Genomic DNA, 20,976 nt, shown 5'->3' on the forward strand with positions numbered 1-20,976 from the left:
GGCAATCCAGATCTGAACCTGCAAACCTTGGGCCTCTGAAGCAGAGCGCACAAACTTAACCTCTATACAACTGGGCCAGCCCCAAGCCCCACCAAGATTTAATACCTAATCTAGTTGCAGTTTCAGCCTCTTTCAGGAATTTTAAACTAACCAGACTAGAATTTCCCGATCAGCACTAGTGATGTAATCTGCAAGCTAAGACCCCTTGCCATTCTCCTTAAGGGAAGGTGACTTTACCTGAAACAATCTTTTCTTTTGCTAATAACTTCCTTGCCTCACCCTCCTTCTGCCTATGAAAACCTTCCATTTTGTACAGCTCCTCAGAGCACCCTTCTATTTGCTAGATGGGATGCTTCCTGATTCATGAATCATTTAATAAAGTCTATTAGATCTTTAAGTTTACTTGGTTGAATTTTTTTTTTTTTGTGAGGAAGATCAGCCCTGAGCTAACATCCATGCTAATCCTCCTCTTTTTTTTTTTTGCTGAGGAAGACCGGCTCTGAGCTAACATCTATTGCCAATCCTCCTCCTTTTTTTTCCCCAAAGCCCCAGTAGATAGTTGTATTTCATAGTTGCACATCCTTCTAGTTGCTGTAAGTGGGATGCAGCCTCAGCGTGGCCAGAGAAGCGGTTCGTCGGTGCGCGCCCGGGATCCAAATCCAGGCCACTGCCAGTAGCGGAGCGCGAGCATTTAACCACTAAGCCACTGGGCCGGCTGTGAATTTTGTTTTTTAACAGAAGTGTTTACTGAAATAAAAGATGGAACTAATAAGAACAAAAAATAAAAAATCATCAAAAATGACAAGGCAAACTTTCAAGAAGGTGAAAAGTGAACCCACAGAATGGAGAAGGTATTTGCAAAGCATATATCTGGTAAGAGATTATATCCTAAATGTATAAAGAACTCTTACAACTCAACAACATCAAAAAAATACATAGGGGGCCCGCCCCATGGCGTAGCAGTTAAGTACGCACACCCCGCACACCCCGCTGCTGGCGGCCAGGGTTCTGATCCCGGTGCGCACTGATGCACCGCTTCTCCCATATAAAGCAGTGTCCATTAGCATATAAAGTGGAGGAAGATGGGCACAGATGTTAGGCCAGGGCCAGTCTTTCTCAGCAAAAAGAGGAGGATTGGCATGGATATTAGCTCAGGGCTGATCTTCCTCACAAACGAAAAAACGAAACCAAAAAAAACCCATAAATAAAATAAAAGTAAAAAATGAGCAAAGGACTTGAATAGATACGTCCCCAAAGAAGATAAACAAACCACCAACAAATAAACAAAAGGAGCTCAACATCATTAGTCATTAGGGAAATACAAAACAAAGTCACAGTATGATACCACTTCACATCCACTAGGATGGCTATAATTGAAAAGAAACACAATGACAAGAACCGGGGATTCCTGGAGAAATGTCTGAGTCTAGGGCTGGAGCACGGAAAGTACAAGAGCTTGAAACATCTTATAATGCGAGAAAATAAGAAAACGCTAAAAAGGCTGGGGATATGTCAAAAGGCATAGGAGGAAACTCAACCGATCTCCCAATGGCCAAATCTGGGCAACAAAATAAATAATTACACTAATGGATTATAATCAATAGAATTAAATAAGAATCTGTGAATCCATACAGACGTAAAATAATTGCAGCCCTGGGGACCCAGAAAAGCTTCCAGAGGAGGTGAGATGAAGCCATTTGGCGGGCTCTGGCCCACACAAAGCGGTGGACTCCCACTTCCCCAGGGCCCCCGCGGCCTGCCCTCCCCTGCACCTCCTGAGGTGGCCCCGGTGGCGCGGGCAGACGCCGACCCACAGCGCCGGGGCCAATTTCCTCTGCGCGCGCACACGCACGGACGCACAGGCTGTGGCCCAATTGCGCAGCCTCCCAGGCAGTCGCTGGGCGCGTTAGGGAGAAGCGCCCTTCTCGGGGTCAACTGTCCAGCGTTGGTACGCGCCGCTCCCGCGCTGGGCGCATGGCCTCAGGGAGGCAGCGGCTCTCCAGCCCCGCGGAGGTAAGGTGCGCGGGCAGGTAGGGCCAGGTGACGCAACCGGCACCACCCAGCTGCACTTCTCCTGAACCAGCCTCCGCAAATCAAATTTGTGGCCAGAAGCAATAAGGGACCAGCCGCACAGTGCCCTCCAGGCATCGGCGGCCCAGCACAGAGGCTGGAGGCGCTGTGCGGCCAGGGTTTCCAATGTTAGGGTGTGCCTCGATGTTCTCCAGCTTTCGCCAGCGGAGGACACCGGCTGCTCCAGGACTCCTTCTGGAGGCCTCCAACGTCGGACCCTCTCCCTTAAAAGTCTCCATATGCCCACAGTATGAATGGCATCCCCTTACATGTGGCACTCTGAGGCCCTGACCAGACCAGTGTATTCACAAATGCCAAAGCCCTCTCTGTAAAGGATACCAGTGGAGCCCGTGACTTACTGAATAAGCAGAACTCCACCCATAGAAGGAAGATGATTCAGGACCAACCGGTTTTTAAACTTTCAATGGAGGCTTTTAGGGGAAGAATATAAAGAGATGAAGCCTGCTTATTCAGTTAAGGAAGTGTAATATAAATCTGCAGAGAGATATAGACACAATCCAAACCAGCCATGGTAATAGGAGAATTGGTTGTCTGGAGCCTGTAGGGCTTTCTTGGGCACGGCCTCCTTGCTGTGCCTTTTGCCTGTTCAGTGGCCTGCCTCAAGATGGATCTCACTTGTAACAATGATTGGGAACTATGGGCCTCCCCGATGCCTTGCAACATTGCCAGTTAACTCTTTAAGGGGAATTTGTGAATTTCAAATAAGGATATATAAACTTTCCTCAAACATCAATTATGAACACAAAGCAGTGTTCTGCACTCAAATAAGCAAATAAAAATAAGGGAGGAGAGAAAGGACAAGCCAGGTAGAAGGATTACTTATGCAAAACCTGGAGCCAGGATGGAGTCTGCCTCTCAGGGAAACAGGAAGAAGCATAGAAGGCAAGGCTATGAGGGATGTGATAGGAAGTAATCACAGATGAAGCTGCGAATGGCTGGTAGGGTCCAATAGTAAATGTCTTTGCGTACCAAGCTGAAGAACTGTTGTGTCCTCTCAAAATTCATGTGTTGAAGCTCTAACCCCCAGTACCTCAGAATGTAGCTGTATTTGGACATGAGATTTTAAAGAGGTAACTAAGTTCAAATGAGATCATTACGGTGGACCCTAATCTAATATGACCAGTATCCTTATAAGAAGAGGAGGTTAGGACATAGACACACAGGGAGAAGACAGCCGTGTGCAAGCTACAGTGAGAGACCTCAGAAGAAAACAATCCTGCTAACGCCTTCATCTTGGACTTCTAGCCTCTAGCACTGTGAGGAAGTAAATTTCTGTTGTTTAAGGCACCCAGACTGTGGTACGTTGTTATGACAGCCATAGCAAATGAATACGGGAGCCAATAGAAGTATTGAGGTGGGAGACTGGACAAGGCTGCCCTTGTTTTTTAGGAAAATAGCTCTGCTAGGGGAGTGGAAGATGGACTGCAGTGGAGACACAGATACCAGGGAGATAGAGTGGGTACAGGGAGTTATGGCAAAAGGCTGAGAAAGGTATGGTTAGGCCTGGACCAAGTCCATAGTGGGAATGCAGAAGAAAGGCTTATTTCAAGAAAAAATGTCTGGAGGAAAAATCCATAGGATTTGACCTCTGATTGGCTTGTCAGTGGGAAGGTGGAAAGACAAGAGACACGCATTGTTAACAAAGAGCCAAGAAATTGAGCAAGGCTCCAGAGTGTCAACTATGTTTATTGAATAGTATTTTAAGTAGGATTAAAATTAGAACAGAGGCAGCTGAGCCATACTAGACTGAACGATAAACCAGAAGACAGGTGAAGTGAGTCAAACCTATCAGCTGTATTAAAAAAATAAATAACAGATCCAAAATGGAGTCATTTGTCCCCACAACAACAAACCAAGTCTTAATTTCAGTTTCAGCCTATCCTAGGAATGTGATTTTTTTGTGTGTGTGTGTGTGTGTGTGAGGAAGATCAGTCCTGAGCTAACATCTGATGCAATCCTCCTCTTTTTGCTGAGGAAGACTGGCCCTGCGCTAACATCCATGTCCATCTTCCTCTACTTTATATGGGATGCTGCCACAGCATGGCTTGACAAGCAGTGCATCAGTCCGCTTCTGGGATCCGAACCTGCGGACCCTGGGCCACTGAAGCGGAGAGCAGGAACTTAACTGCTATGCCACTGGGCCAGCCCCAGGAATGTGACTTTTTAACAGTCAATCTGAAATTTCCTGACTAGCACTAGTGAGGTAATCTGGATGATAAAAGCTCTGCGTTCCCTTCCCCCCCAAAAGAAGATGTCCTGGTCTGAAATAATCCTTTCTTTCTTTTTGCTAATAATTTTCTTGTCCCACACTCCTTCTGCCTATAACAACCTTCTATTTTGTACAACTCCTCAGAGCACCTTTCTATTTGCTCACGAATAGCTTAATAAAGCCAATTAAATCTTTAAATTTACTTAGTTGAATTTTGTTTTTTAACAGACTTGGTGGCAGCATTGGGATCCGAAGTGAACTTCTGGTGCCATTCGGGGACAAGGAAAACAAGTGTGCCTGTGAACCCCTTTTTGAGGTCACTGTCTTTCTCACCATTTCCAAGAGGTGTAGGTAAGTTCTTCTCAGTTTGAGCTCTGCTTTCTTTGTGTTTGAGCTCCTTATCTGATTGGCTTTCCTTTACAGGGCAGGTCAGCTTGAGCTGGTAGAAGATTCTGCCCAGAGCCTGATTGAGCTGTCAGATAGGTCTGCGGGGAGCCAAGCCCTAGCCTTTCAGAACGCAATTCCCCGGTTTTTGAGTGGAAAACCCAGCTCTTGATTCTGTTCCCAGATTCCTCATCAGGGGCTGCTGCTGGTTTAGTCTGCAATTCCCCATTTTTATGGAATCCTTCCCCAGATTCCACGTTGGGAACTATTGGTGGCAGCTGCAGTCCTCCATTTTGTTTGGATCACGCTGCAGTTCCCATCCCTTGGGATTTGCTGGTTCAATTCTTTCCCCAGTCCAAGGTTCCATAAGAATTGTTGGAGGTGTGCACAGGGCCTTTTTTTTTGGCCAAGACACAATAACATCTCTTGGTTGCTGCCAATATATTAAGGTACACATGTTTCTTTGTCTTGTTTTGTGTAGATAAAAATTGCTAATTTGAGTCAGAAGTCAAGAAAGCTGCAAATGTTGATGAGCCCGAGTCAAACATTGAAAGGCTGTTAGAGCGCTCACCTCCTTACGAAGACTCCTGTGATGGGATAAGTTGGTTACAGAACAGGTCAGATTGACACTAGGTTGTCCACAAACCGGAAGAAAATTTCCATGCAATGAGGTACACTGTAAAATACTCCACAATTCCCAGCCCCATGGCACATCCTCTTAGGTATTAGTTTGGCTCTGAGAAACCTAAAGGCCTAGCTAAAAGAAATAGGATTTTTTATATCCAAAGAGTTGAGCATGCCATCTTCTGGCATACGTGCTTATTTTATGTTTGAGAACTGTGATCCCAGAAGCTGTAGATATTTACAAAAATGGCAAAATCTTGCTAAGCTTATTTTGTGTCCTGAGAGCTTGGCTTGGTAGCCATCAGGGTGAGGGCTCCAAAATATGGCTGAATAGAAATGTGAGTTGTGGGGCCAGCCCAGTGGCATAGTGGTTAAATTCACGTCCTCTGCTTTGATGGCCCAGGGTTCACAGGTTTGGATCCTGGGTGCGGACCTACACACAAGCCATGCAGTGGCAGCGTCACACATACAAAATAGAGGCAGATTGGCACAGATGTTAGCTCAGTGACAATCTTCCTCAAGCAAAAAGAGGAAGATTGGCAACAGATGTTAGCTCAGGGCCAATCTTCCTCAGCAAAAAAAAAAAAAAAAAAAGAAAAGAAATGAGTGTTGCACCCAATTTGTGGCTAGACATGGCTGGACAGAAATATGGGTTAAACTCCATTTGCAGCCAGGGACCTACCAAACTGCTTCTAGCAGTGGGAAACTGCTTCCCACTGTAATTCAGGGGAATTACAGTGGCGATTATGCAGAATGTTCCAAATAGATAACGTGATTTTAAAAGTGCACTTAAAAACAAAGGCACTGCAGAAGGCTCCAAAAGGGTTTCAAAATAGCTTAATTGAAAGATTCATTGCAAAAGGCTGATGAGAAATTAAAGAGATAAAAGGTAGCTAAAACAAAAGTTACAACCCAGTTCTTGGGGGAATTGGGAACAACTGTCTTTGTCTTGCAAATCTCTGTAGGGCCAAAGATGTGGATCTAGAAATTCAAAGTTTACCTCTCCCTTTTGCCAGTCCCCCAAACCTCACGTATTTCTCTCAAAATGCTTGAAAGCATTAGGACAGTGGAAACAGAATTGTCCTGCACTTATTCTGTGTCTTGTCATGTAAATTTTCTATCCCCATCTTCTCTAGGACCTAAGAAAAATACAAATATTTCTCATCAGAAAAAAAAAGGGGCCAGCCGGGGTGGTGTAGTCTTTAAGTTTGGGCACTCCACTTCAGCAGCCCAGGGTTTGCAGTTTCGGATCCTGGGCGTGGACGTACATACTGCTGCTTGAGACATGCTGTGGCAGGCGTTCCAGTTATGAAGTGGAGGAGGATAGGCACAGATGTTAGCTCAGGGCCAATCTTCCTCAAGGAAAAAGAGGAAGATTGGCAACGGATGTTAGCTCAGAGCTAATCTTCCTCACCAAAAAATAAAAACAAATAAAAAAATAACAACAAAAAAAGAAGGGAAGGAAGTATTTGGAAATTGAGCTAATGAAAAATATTAAATGTCCTCTCCACAAATATTAGTAAAAAAAAAAGCTATAAGATCTCTGTATCTGTCTGTGAGTTTATGTGTATGTCTATATATATACTTTGTAAATGTGAGATTTTTTTTCTGCCTCTGGATAGTATTGCCAAAATTAATTTGTAAAGAGCTCTATTCAATTGGCTTTAAAACAAGCACTTATGTAAATTAAAGATTGGGCCTTCTAAATTCTCAGAAATATAATAGAAACTAACCCAAATGAATTTTAAATTCACATGATCTGAGAAAATATTAGGTATTAAATCTAGTTTAAGTTTGTGAGTTTATTAAAACAAACATTTCTTTCTTTTTTTTTTTTTTTTGTGAGGAAGATCAGCCCTGAGCTGACATCTGCCAATCCTCCTCTTTTTGCTAAGGAAGACTGGCCCTGAGCTAACATCCATGCCCATCTTCCTCCACTTTATGTGGGACGTGGCCTCAGCATGGCCTGACAAACCGTGTGTCGGTGCACGCCCGGGATCCGAACCTGGGCCGCCAGCAGCAGAGTGAGTGCACTTAACCGTTACACCATGGGGCCGGCCCCAAAACGAACATTTCTTTAGAGTTATCAACATTGAATATAATGTAGAATATAATAAAACAACTTTTATTCTACCTGTGTTTACTAGTCAAATTCATGTTATCTTCGTTGTAAAATTTGTCAGTAAACAAAATAATAACTTAGAATGATGGCTGATTTTGTCTAATGTCTCATGAAGTTTTTGTGAGTAACGTTAAGTATGATTCTTTTTTTGCAAGGAAGATCAGCCCTGAGCTAACATCCATGCCAATCCTGCTCTTTTTGCTGCGGAAGACTGGCCCTAGGCTAACATCCGTGCCCATCTTCCTCTACTTTATATGGGACGCCGCCACAGCATGGCCTAACAAGCGGTGCATCGGTGTGAGGCCAGGATCTGAACCCGGGCCGCCAGCAGTGGAGCACGTGCACTTAACTGCTAAGCCACAGGGCTGGCTCTATGAGTGTTAAAACAAATTAAATAGATGTAAATGGAATAAAAGATTTTAAGTGAACTTTAAAAAAAAATAGTTTCCCCAAATCTTTTTGGTAACCTATAACCTTAGAATTTTTGTGAGTTAAATTAAATGATAGGAATTCATTGAATATCTAGATCATTTCCAAATAAGATAAAATACTGAAACATTAATTGCTAAACAAGTATAAGTTTACCTACTTTTGCCCTCTTATTACAGATGAATTAAAGATATTTAGATCTATTAATAAATATGTTTTCTGTCATGCTGATGAATTTACTATGAGAAAACTTGTTTTGAGAAAGTATAAAAAGTATTCATAGATTTGTCAAGCCACAGAATGCTAATGTAAAAAACAGTTCACAATTGCTTACTTCTTAGGTTTCACTAAAATTAAGGCTTCTAAAGGTTAAGAATTCTAATTAATATATGTAATCATGGCTCCTAGAAATAATAAGGGAAACAACTCTGTATGCAAGGAAAGTACGATGTGTTTTTTAGTTAAGAGAAGGCATGAAGTATGGAGATGTGTTTTTGTTGAAGGAAAAAAAAAGTAATTTTGTCCTGGTTGTTTCAGAATGGGAAAAAGAGAAAGAGAGAAAATTTTACTTTATGTGGTCAAGTTGGCTAAAACTGAATTGTTATTGTAAGCGTTTTAAAATAAGCTTTGGTGTCAATAATGTACTTATACTTAAGTAAAACTAAAAATTTTCTTTCATTTACTAAAAGGACAAAGATTTTTTGGACTATTGGTCTGATCTTTTTTTTTTTTTATAATTTTATTTATTTATTTTTTCCCCCAAAGCCCCACTAGATAGTTGTGTGTCATAGCTGCACATCCTTCTAGTCGTTGCATGTGAGACGCGGCCTCAGCATGACCAGAGAAGTGGTGTGTAGGTGTGCGCCTGGGATCCGAACCCGGGCCGCCAGCAGCGGAGCACGTGCACTTAACCGCTAAGCCATGGGGCCGGCCCCTTTTTTAATTTTTTTATTTTATTTTTTTTTGTGAGGAAGATCAGTCCTGAGCTAACATCCATGCCAATCTTCCTCCACTTTATATGGGACGCCACCACAGCATGGTCTGACAAGCGGTGCATTGGTACACGCCCGGGGTCCGAACCCAGGCGCCAGCAGCAGAGCGCTAGCACTTAATCACTACACCACAGGGCCGGCCCCCTCAATCAAGTATTTTAAAGACCTCTTTGATACTGTTGACAAACTTCCCAAAAATCTAATTGTAAATGAAGTCTTTTTTTGACCCTGAACTAACCTTGAAATTTTCCAGGGGACCTGGAATATTTCAAAGGGTTTGTCCTCTCTCCTTATGAAAAGAATGATGTTACACTAATTAGGCTTATTTGATATGTTCAATTACATTGAAAGCATTGTCAAATAAGAAGTAACAATGAATCATCTTTATGTTGTGTCTCTATAGGTTTATGTTATAAGTGTTCCAGAAATTGTGTGAAATTCCTGGAAGTCTGATACATCCTGGTATAAAATGTTGTCTGTCATCAAAATTGAGGCTCACACTAAAAGGACTGAATCTGAGTATCAGGAAAATGCCCTGGCTGACTTTCATGCAAAGACAGCAGCAACAGAATCTATGAAGACTGTAGCACGTGTGGATGAAATCCATTCTGCTTCTGCAAAAAATGGCCCCTCATTGCCAGACTTTTGCCATCCTGATGTCCTTGTAACATGGCAGCAGTCTGTTCCTGGATCAGAGAAATTAATATGAGTAAACAATGGCTGTAAATTAAACAAACAGGGCCATGGGAAACCCAAGATGGCTGCTTGGTTCTTCCTGGCTCCCTGGCAAACCCCATTTTTCAGTTTTTGTATTCCTTCAACCATTTAAGATGCATTTAAGATGACTCAAATTATGAGTAGACATTGGTGGGGAGACTTCCATAAAATTGCAAAAATAGTCTACCAGCAATGTCTGACCTGTGAGGTCCATAATCCTAGAAAAACTATTTATGTCCCCAGAGGCCTCAGACCTCCTCCCTCTGCAGCATTTGAGCATCTACAGCTGGACTTCATTCAACTGCCATTTAGTATAGCTTATCCATATGTTCTTGTTATTGTATGTATGTTTTCCAGATGGGTTGAAGCTTTCCCTAGCTGCAAGGCTGATGCCCTCACAGTGGCAAAGAAACTGTTAGAAAATGTGCTTCCCACCTGGGATATACCTTCCACAATCTCCAGTGATTGAGGCACCCACTTCACTGGTCAAATCATGCCAGCCTGAACAAAAACCTTGTAAACTTCTTGGAATTGTCACTGTCCCTATCACCCTCAACCATTGGGCAAGGTTGAGAGAACTTTTGGAATCCTCAAACTTAAAATTTCTAAACTTTCCAAAACTAAAGGACTCCCCTGGCCTAAGGTATTGCCTTTGGCCTTGCTGACTGTTTGCAGTACACTTTGAAACATAAACACACTCCACATGAAAGTCACTGGCAGACCAATGTCTATTGGTACACAACTTTTCTGATGTTTCCTTGTCTCATGCTAGTGTGACCAGCTACTGTAAGTCTCTAAGGTCTTTGCTCAAGCCTAGCATCAACAAGTTAAAGAAGCTTTCCTGGATCCCAATTCAAAGGATCCTGTGGGTCACAGTGTAGAGCCTGGTGACTGGGTATTCTGGAAACGTTGTCCAGAGGAAGACAGCCTTCGAGCCCCAATAGAAGGCCCCTTGCCAACTGCTCCTGACCACTGACACTGCTGCAAAAACTAGAAGGCGTTGAGCCCTGGATACACGTCTCACAGCTAGAGAAAGCTCTGTCTGACAGCTGGTCCTGTACAGATGCTAGAGACCTCTGAATCAAACTGACGAGGAACAGAAGGAGCTGACATTGAGGTAGACTGCTTCCACCCAAGACGATGGATCAAGACTTAATACATTAACTCAACATGAATGCTTTTCTCCTTCTTTTCCTTTCCTTTACTCCAGCATTGGGAAAGATAATGTCCTCTTTCACCCCCACATTCCCATGGTTATCTAGATCATATTTCTTCTCCCTCACTAAGAAATCTCACCAGCAGCCCCATCTTTGCAAAGCATTTAGGGTGATTCTTTATTTCAACTAGGAGATTCTCTTCCCACATGCGCTAAAAACCTGACTGACCCCTGGATTAAACAGGTAAACACAGCAATCCCTGTGAATAAATCAGTTTTCTAGTTGGGAGCAAATACAAGTGAGAATATGATCAGAAACCCTTGTTTTTTTTTTTTTTGTGAGGAAGATCAGCCCTGAGCTAACATCCAATGCTGATCCTCCTCTTCTTGCTGAGGAAGATTGGCCCTGAGCTAACATCTGTGCCTATCTGCCTCCACCTTATATGGGACGCCACCACAGCACGGCCTGACAAGTGGTGTGTTGGTGCATGGCCGGGATCCGAACCTGCGAACACTGGGCTGCCCAAGCGGAGTGCGTGCACTTAACTGCTGCGCCACTGGGCCGGCCCCAACAGAAACCTTTTTTTAACTCTCAGAGAAATTGCAGATTCTGTTGCTAAGACAATAGCTTCCCAACAAATATCCTTAGACTCTTTGGCCAAAGTTGTTCTTAATAATAGAATAGCCCTTGATTATCTTGTAGCTGAGCAAGGAGGTATCTGTACTGAGGCCAAAACCACTTGTTGTACCTAGATCAACAATTCTGGTGAAGTTGAAACTCAGGTACATAAGATCACTGAACCAGCCATTTGACCCCAAAAGATGATTCCTTCCATGGGGTGTTTTTTGATTTTTTGATTTTGATTTTTTTGGGTCTTGGGGACCATGGATCTGAAGTGCACTCTAAACATTGGGAATTATCCTGCTTATAGTTATCATAATAATCTACCCGGCACATTGTATCCTCTCAGAAGCTTTAAATGCATGTTCATAGCCACGGACTATTAGGTAAATGATCTCCCTAAGACTGGAATGTCAAAAAAAGGAACAAAAAGAATGACCAACTTATGAACCTGAAGCCATGATGTGTGAGTATCACAGGGATTAAGTAAAACCATCATGAATTGTGAATATCACACAGAGGATCAGAATAAGCCACAAGAACTACACAGCAGTAGTTGAGAGTGGCACTAAGGCCTTAAATTTTTATCACATCTCTTAATTAGGTTAAGAGTTTGATCAAAAGGGGAGAATTGTTAAAAAAGAAATAACAGGCCCAGGGCCGGCCCCGTGGCTTAGTGGTTAAGTGCGCGCACTCCGCTGCTGGCGGCCCGGGTTCGGATCCTGGGCGCGCACCAACGCACCGCTTCTCTGGCCATGCTGAGGCCGCGTCCCACATACAGCAACTAGAAGGATGTGCAGCTATGACATACAACTATCTACTGGGGCTTTGGGGGAAAAAATAAATAAAATTATTAAAAAAAAAAAAAAAAGAAAGAAATAACAGGCCCCAAATGGAGTCCTTTGTCCCCACAACAAGAAACCAAGTCTCAATTGCAATTTCAACCTATCCCAGAAATGGAACCTTTTTAACAATCTGAAATTTCCTGATTAGCACTAATGAGGTAATGCATAAGATGAAATCCCTGCCATTCCTTTCCCCCCAAAAGAAGATGTCGTGGCCTGAAACAATCTTTTCTTTTCTTTTGCTAATAACTTCTTTGCCCCACTCTCCTTCTGCCAATAAAAACCTTCCCTTTTTTAATTAAATTAAATTTAATTGATTATTTTTTAGGAAGATCAGCCCTGAGCTAACATCCATGCCAATCCTCTTTTTTTTTTTGCTGAGGAAGACTGGCCCTGAGCTAACTTCTGTGCCCATCTTCTTCCACTTTATGTGGGACACCGCCACAGCATGGCCTGACAAGTGGTGTGTCGTTGTGTGCCTGGGATCCGAACCTGAGCCGCCAGCAGCGGAGTGTGTGCACTTAGCTGCTATGGTGCCCGCCCTGAAAAACCTCTTTTGTACAGCTCCTCAGAGCACCCTTCTATTTACTAGAAGGGATTCTACCTGATTCACAAGTTGCTTAATAAACCCAATTAGATCTTTAAATTTACTCAGTTAAATTTTATTTTATTTTTTTTTCTGTGAGGAAGATCAGCCCTGAGCTAACATCCATGCCAATCCTCCTCTTTTTGCTGAGGAAGACTGGCCCTGAGCTAACATCCGTGCTCATCTTCCTCCACTTTATGTGGGACTCTGCCACAGCATGGCCTGACAAGCAGTGCATCATTGCACCCCCAGGATCCAAACCTGGGCCGCCAGCAGCAGAACATGAGCACTTAACCACTACACCACGGGGCCGGCCCCAAATTTTATTTTTTAACAGGTGTATGACTTTGAGTAGATCAAGACTATGAAAATGCTTGGCTCAGAGCATTGGTATATTGGCACTTAATAAATATTTGTTTTTAAAAGACTATTCAAGCATCAAAAACAATAAAATACATAGGAATAAACTTAACCAATGTGGTGAAATACTTGTACACTGAAAAGTACAAAACACGGATGAAAGAGAAATTTAAAAAGACATAAATAAGTGGAAATATATTCCATGCTAGTGGATTGAAAAACTTAATATTGTTAGGATGACAATACTACACAAAGCAATCTATAGATTCAATGCAATCCCTATCAAAATCCCAACAAATATTTTTACAGAATTAGAAAAACTAGGCCAGCCCCATGGCATAGTGGTTAAGTGCACGAGCTCCGATACTGGCGGCCCAGGTTCGGATCCCGGGCGTTCACCAATGCAACGCTTGTCAGGCCATGCTGTGGCGGCATCCCATATAAAGTGGAGGAAGATGGGCAGGGATGTTAGCCCAGGGCCAGTCTTCTTCAACAAAAAGAGGAGGATTGGCATGGATGTTAGCTCACGGCTGATCTTCCTCTCACACACAAAAAAAAATTAGAAAAACTCAGTCTAAAATTCATAGGGAATCTCAAGAGACCCCAAATAGCCAAAAGAATCTTGAAAAAGAAGTTAGTGGTCTCATACTTCCTGATTTCAAAACTTAGTACAAATCTACAGAAATCAAAACAGTGTGATACTGGCATAAAGACAGACATATAGACCAATGGAATGGAATAGAGAGACCAGAAATAAATTCTCACATGTATGATCAAATGATTTTCAACAAGAGTGTCAAGACCATTCAATAGGGAAAAGACAGTCTTTTCAACAAATGCTGCTGGCATGCAAAAGAATGAAGTTGGATATCTGAAGACAAGGTTGACATAAGGGAAGCCATATTCTAGAAGAGAAAGCCTATTGTAACTTTGAATGACCTCTGATTAACTAGCCCAGACATGTTCTGTGGATTTTATGGCCCCTCCCAGCTGCGATAAGATGATAAGTTTGTTCTCTTGAGATCCTTAGGAATGCGACGACCCCTGAACAGAGAGTCTAAGCTGATAGCCATCATCAATGAAAACTGAAAGATCTGGTGTGGCAACTCCCAGTCTGTAACACCCGAGGGTCAACATTTCTAACCCCCTCCCCTATAACCCACTGGCCTGTAAAACTGCTGTAAGATTTTGTGCCCCCTTGAGATGGCTCTTTCAGATATGACTTGGCCATCATCCCCCTTGCTATCAGCTGTAATAAAAAGTCTTTTCTTTCTGGGGCCTGCCCAATGGCATAGCGGTTAAGTGCGAGCGCTCCGCTGCGGTGGCCTGGGGTTCGGATCCCAGGCGTGGACCGACACACTACTTTTCAAGCCATGCTGTGGTGTTGTCCCATATAAAGTGGAGGAAGGTGGGCACGGATGTTAGCCCATGGCCAGTCTTCCTCAACAAAAAGAGGAGGATTGGCATGGATGTTAGCTCGGGGCTGATCTTCTTCACACACACACTCAAAAGTCCTTTCTTTCCTACCACCTTGCCTCTTCACTATTGGCATGTCTTGCAGCGAGCAGAAGACCCTCCTTGGGCGGTAACATATCCACGTGCAAAAGAATGAAGTTGGACTCTTTCATTACAATATATACAAAAGATAACTCTAAACGGATCAAAGACCTCAATATAAGAGCTAAAACTATAAAACTCTTAGAAGAAAACATAAATCATAAATCAAGACTTTATGACGTTGGATTTGTCAATTTCTTGGATGTGACACCAAATGCACAGGCCACAAAAGAAAAAATAAATTGGACTTCATTAAAAATTTTGTGCATAAAAGGACAGTATCAAGGAAGTGAATGGGGCTAGCCCTGGTGGCATAGTGGTTAAGTGTGCACACTCTGCTGCTGGTGGCCCCGGTTCGGATCCCGGCACACACCGATGCACTGCTTGTCGGGCCATGCTGTGGTGGCGTCCCATATAAAGTGGAGGAAGATGGGCACAGATGTTAGCTCAGGGCCAGTCTTCCTCAGCAAAAAGAGGAGGATTGGCATGGATGTTAGCTCAGGGCTTATCTTCCTCACACACACACAAAAAAAGGAAGTGAAAAGGCAATCCACAAAATTAGAGAAAATATTTGTAAATCATTTATCTGATAAGGGATTAATATCCAGAATATCTAATGAACTCCTAAAACTCAACAACAAAAAAACAGCCCAAATGGGCAATTTTTGCCCAAAAATAAGCAAAGGATTTGAATAGATGTTTTTCTAAAGAAGATATGCAAATAGCCAATAAGCACATGAAAAGATGCTCAACTGTCACTAATCATTAGGGAAATGCAAATCAGAACCACAATGAGATACCACTTCATATCCACTAAGGTGGTTATTATCACACACACACACACACACACACACACACATACTACAGAAAATAATAAGTGTTGGTGAAAATGAGGAAATTGGAACCCATGTGCCTTCCTAGAGGGAATGTAAAATGGTGCAGTCACTATGGAAAACAGTATAGCAGTTCCTCAAAAAATTAGAAGAGAGAATTACCATATGATCAAGCAATTCCACTTCTGGGTATATAACCCCAAAGCGAAAGCAGAGTCTCAAAGAGATATTTGTACACCCATGTTCATACCAGCATTATTATCATTTTTTTAATGTGAAATTTTTGTGGTACATTATTGTTTGTCTGTCACCATATACATGCATCTCTCCACCTCTTGTGCCCACCCCACACACCCCTTGCCCCTGGTAACCACCGAACAGTTCTATCTGTCTGTGTGTTGGTTTATCTTCCACATATGAGTGAAGTCATACAGTGTTTGTCTTTCTCTTTCTGCCTTATTTTGCTGAACAGAATACCCTCCAGGTCCATCCATGTTGTTGCAAATGGGATGACTTTGTCTTTTTTTATGGCTGAGTAGTATTCCATGGTGTATATATACCACATCTTCATTATCCAATCAGGATAGTGAATAAAATCAGGTGATTTTTTTGCCTGGTGTTCTCGAGTTTCACCCTATGCGTGTGCAGCTTAGTATTTAGCCAAAGACTCAAGGGGACCCCTATCCAGATTTCTGCAGCTCTTTCATTGCCTAGCTCCCTCCTGTCTGGTATTTTGCCCCAGAAATTGTAGCTTCCTCAGCTGCCCTGAATCCTTTTTCTGTTCCCTCAACTCAGCAAGTTTGCTGTAGTCTACATACTACATTACTACCCTCCCTATACTACAGCCCGAAAGAGTTCTCAGGTAGGAGGCCTGTTTCCCTTGTCTCTACATCCCAGCCCTGTGCTGCTTGGTGCTCAATGTATGAAGACAGCTATTTCACATACAAAACTAGTTCTCTCTTTGTTTATGGTGGAGGGTGAGCCTAATTTCAGTTACTCTGACACAGCTGACAGGTGTCTATTTCTTTGTTCTTTTGTTTTTATTTTTCCTCCAGTTTTATTATAAAAATTTCAAACATACAAAAAAGTTGTGTCAAAGATAAACAAAGTCAGACATTAGTTACAGTGGCAAGGACAGATTTTAATCAGTAATAACTACTGCCATAGGAAAAAGAGTCCAGCCGGTGTGGACTGCACTCAACTTCGATTTTGCAGAGGAAGAATGAGGGAATAGGGAGGGGGTGAGTCGGGTCTCAGTAGAGTTAGGGAAGTGAAAAATTACAGAAAGCAGGAAAGGAGGTCGGTCCATGTGAAACCCATCTGGGTTTGCTAACTGGCACTTCACGAGTGAGGCTCCTCCCTCCACGGAGACTGGGGGACTGGGACCCTTTCTTCAGGTGCTGGCTGGGACAAACAGTAAATGTTTTTGGCAGCCTCGAGTTTTCTTGGGCAGGCACTTTAGGGGGGTAATTGTCATCCTAGGGATGCAGCCTTGAGCTGTTAGAAACTATGTCAATATTTGCTCAAGTCTTTTTAGGCCAAGGTTGAGGCCAAGTCAAGAAAGGGCTCTGGAAGAGCCTGGCTAGAGTTTGGTCAAGGAGAGAATCCTTGTCAGTTGAAAGATTTTTACAGTGAACTTTGTATACCCACCACCTAGGTCTACCATTAACATATTTCTATACTTGTGTTACCACATCTCTCTCCATCTTACTTTTTGATGCATTCCAAAGTAAACTGCATAAATCAATACACTTTCCCCTAAACACTTCAGGATGCATAACATTAACGAGCGTTCAGGTCAGTATTTATTTACTATATTTTTTCCTTTGAGGTAAAATTTATATATAATGAAATGCACGTGTTTTAAATATACATTTGATGACTTTTGACAAATGCATAAACCTGAATAACTCAAACTCCTATAAAAATTTAGAATATTACTATCATTTCACAAACTTTGCTCTCCATGTTTTCCCTCTATATTTCTTTTGTTAACCTAATTTATTTAACTATTGTTTCTACCATACTCAAAGGCCAAAATAACAAAGATGAAACATTGGAAATTAAAGACAACAGAACTATTCTGGTTCTATTTCTATGCTTTGATTAAAAAAATTAAATTTTAAAATTTAAATTTAAATTGTGTTGAATCTAGATCAGTGTGGAGAGAACTGACATCTTTATGTTAATATCACGTCTTCCAGTCTAGAAAATGGTTACATATTCAGGTTTTCTTTAATTTATAGGCGCCTGTGTAGAGATTGTGCATCTCTTTTACTAGATTATTCCTATGTATTTGATTTTTTCATACTATTGTAAACAACATTTAACTTAATTTTCTAATTGTTTATTGCTAATATATAGAAATACAACTTTTTTAAGATATTGGCCTGGCAGCTAACTTCCTTATTAAATTCTCTTATTAATTCTAATAGTTTGCCATAGATTTTTCTTTTTTTTGGTGAGGAAGATCAGCCCTGAGCTAACATCCATGCTAATCCTCCTCTTTTTGCTGAGGAAGACCGGCTCTGAGCTAACATCTATTGCCAATCTTCCTCCTTTTTTTCCCCAAAGCCTCAGTAGATAGTTGTATGTCATAGCTGCACATCCTTCTAGTTGCTGTATGTGGGACGTGGCCTCAGCATGGCCGGAGAAGCGGTGCGTCAGTGTGCACCCGGATCTGAACCCGGGCCGCCAGTAGTGGAGCGTGCGCACTTAACCGCTAAGCCACCGGGCTGGCCCCAGAACTTGCATTTCTTACTCTTGTTTTCTTCCTTCCTTCTTTACCAGGAGCAGAGTAATTTTACAATGTAAAAAAAAGAACTAGATAAGGAAAAAAAAAAAAACTTGAATTTTTTCCCTGAATATTTATTTTTATCGTCTGAATTTAGTTTTTTCCTTCAACATTTCATTATGAAAAACTTCCTAAAAATTTCAAAAAGTTGAAATTTACAGTGAACACGGATAAACCCAGTACCTACATCTTTTGAATTTTTCACATTTAACTCATTACTATATGAAGAGTTTATGGTGCGTTATAGGTGTGCAGTATGTTGAAGAAATAAAAGAATTTAAAGGTGAGGATCTAATTTTGTTTTCTCAATGGATAAATTTGATGTTTTTATCAAATTTTCTTAAGTAGCCACTGGTTGGTTTCAGTAGTTTGCTCAGATACCCATGAGTCTATCTAACATAATCATATAACAAATCTGTCATTCAATGAATTGGTAAGCTTTAATGAAAGAATGGGCACACTAACCATCTGCAAAGGAACTTCAGAATCTGTGTTCTATTCTCTAGAGTATCCTCTTAGGCCTCTAAGAGTAGACTGGATTTTTGAAAACACCCCAAAGCCTCATTCTGATAGATCTAAGTCTGAAAGACTGAAATGATCCAGTTGTCAGAAAACAAAATGGTTATCGACTCAGGAGAATGATTTTCCTGAGGGTTCCAAAAAGTTTTATGCACTGGCATCACTGACAATCTGCAAGTACTCCTAGTGTCAGCCTCACCAAGGAGAATGCATCTTTTTTTTTTTTTTAATCATTTTTTTTCTCCCCAAAGCCCCAGTATATAGTTGTATATCTGAGTTGTAGGTCCTTCTAGTTCTTCTATGTGGGACACCACCTCAGCATGGCTTGATGAGCAGTGAGTAGGTCCACACCCATGATCTGAACTGGCAAACCCTGGGCTGCCAAAGCGGAATGTGCAAACTTAACTGCTGCACCACTGGGCTGGCCCCAAGAAGAATGCATCTTGTTCTAGTCATTGTTCATATGACATTTTGCTTCATAGGAAAAGCCTTGAGACAAACCCGAGTACACATTAACAATTTAATATATGATAAAATGGGTATCAGAAATCAGAAACAAAAGGGAGAATTACTAATACATAGTGATGCGAACACTGATTGGCCATCTGAAAAAACTGAACTCTTTAATTTTCATTAGCGTATTTCTCAAATTTTAAGCATGCAGTCTCCTTCAGAGGGAAAAAAATATGATATCTAAAGATTAATTTATTTTTAATATTTCTTATATTTGTACCAACATAAAAATAGGTATACACTCTTTATGCTTACAGTTCTCACATAACAATAAAAGCTAAAACATTTACAAATTAAATTAAAAAACCAATAAAATGCAAATTAACCACTTTAATGTAACAAAGATGCCGTTTTGCTCAAATAACAAACAATGTTTTGCTCAAAAGAAATAAATCACAAGTATTTGGTTTAATAGCAAAAAGTTTCAGACCCCATTCTGTTCTTAAACTGTTTCTGAATGTTTTTACTTTAGTAACAATAATGATGAGAATGGTTGTTCACATAAGTATCTTGTTCAAACTGGTATTGATAAATTTACGCCTTTCTCTTCCTCTTTCAAGATAATCAGAACAGAAAATTAACCAAATCTGTCAAATGTCAGTCCTCCAATACCAATTTAAAAAGGAGTGAACCGGCAGATTGAAAAAATTAATAACTGCCTTTATCGAAATAGGCATTAATTACTATTAAATCCAATTAGCTTTAGAATTTGAAACAGCAACATTCTTTACTATTATACTTATTGCTAATGAGCTGTTGCAAGTTATTCTGTATAGGAGCCTCACAACACAAATGGTACTGTTAGGGTACAGATCTTTCCTGAGTAACTGTAAGACTGTCATGTCAAAAACCAAATCAGGTATACTATGTGTATAACAATAGTACACCATCATTTTTCTCATTCTCTTGTAATCTATGTTCTGCAGTTTCAACAGTTTCATTTTTTTTCAAATCAGATTTTAATTTTGAATACTTAACACTATTGTTGATGTGCATTTCACTTTCTTCATGTTTGCTAAGAATATGTGATAAATGCTGCCAATCTTTGCACCCATTCTCATTCTTCAGTTGATTTTTTCCTTCCCCAAAGAGTTTGCAATATAGACAAAACACAGAATCCTTTGAGGTTGAATAAAGTAACCAGGATCTAGTGGTTTTTTCACCATTTGGAAGAATTCGTGTATAATAAGTTTCTGAAAATTTTCTCCCTGTATTGTCTTTCGGAAAGTTAAAATTTCTTACTTGAGGTGGATCATTTTCAACAAGAGTGTCCCGTTGTTTAATATTCAAAGTGCGAGGCCATGTACCTGGATCTGCAGAAAGCACAGCTGGTATAATGGAGTCCTCTGATTTTTTCTCTTCCAGTTGCTCTTGAAATTTATCAGCTATGGTTGACATAAAAGAAGGTAAATTCACATCCTGTTTGATCAGTGATGTATCTGTGCTACATTCTGCTGAAACCTGTAGATCTAAAGTCTTTTCCTTTTTCTCTGGTATTCCCTCTATTTTTTCCAAAATTGTATTCAACGATCCATATAATTTTCTTTCATTTTCTGTAACAGCATTCCTTTTTCTGTTTTCTGATGCTGCTAACTTTTTCAATTTTGTTTCCATCATCTGGGG

The 20,976-nt window shown here is 41.2% G+C and overlaps 1 protein-coding gene across 3 annotated transcripts in view; it reads right to left on the reverse strand.

Moving 5' to 3' along the window:
* The window catches only part of ZMYM5 (zinc finger MYM-type containing 5), a 123,287-nt gene that overhangs the window by 75,728 nt on the left and 26,583 nt on the right, over positions 1 to 20,976 (reverse strand). For 2 of the 3 annotated variants that reach the window (XM_058547796.1, XM_058547795.1), the window contains exon 9: positions 19,535 to 20,970. The exons of the other annotated variant lie outside the window; for it this stretch is intronic. In XM_058547796.1, the coding sequence (XP_058403779.1) occupies positions 20,218 to 20,970 (753 nt within the window). In that variant the 3' untranslated portion in view covers positions 19,535 to 20,217. Of the gene's footprint in view, positions 1 to 19,534; positions 20,971 to 20,976 lie in introns of those variants that run through there. 3 annotated transcript variants of the gene reach the window in all.

The sequence above is a fragment of the Diceros bicornis genome, chromosome 9 (assembly GCF_020826845.1).
Source record: "Diceros bicornis minor isolate mBicDic1 chromosome 9, mDicBic1.mat.cur, whole genome shotgun sequence".
In the NCBI taxonomy this organism is placed as follows: Eukaryota; Metazoa; Chordata; class Mammalia; order Perissodactyla; family Rhinocerotidae; genus Diceros; species Diceros bicornis.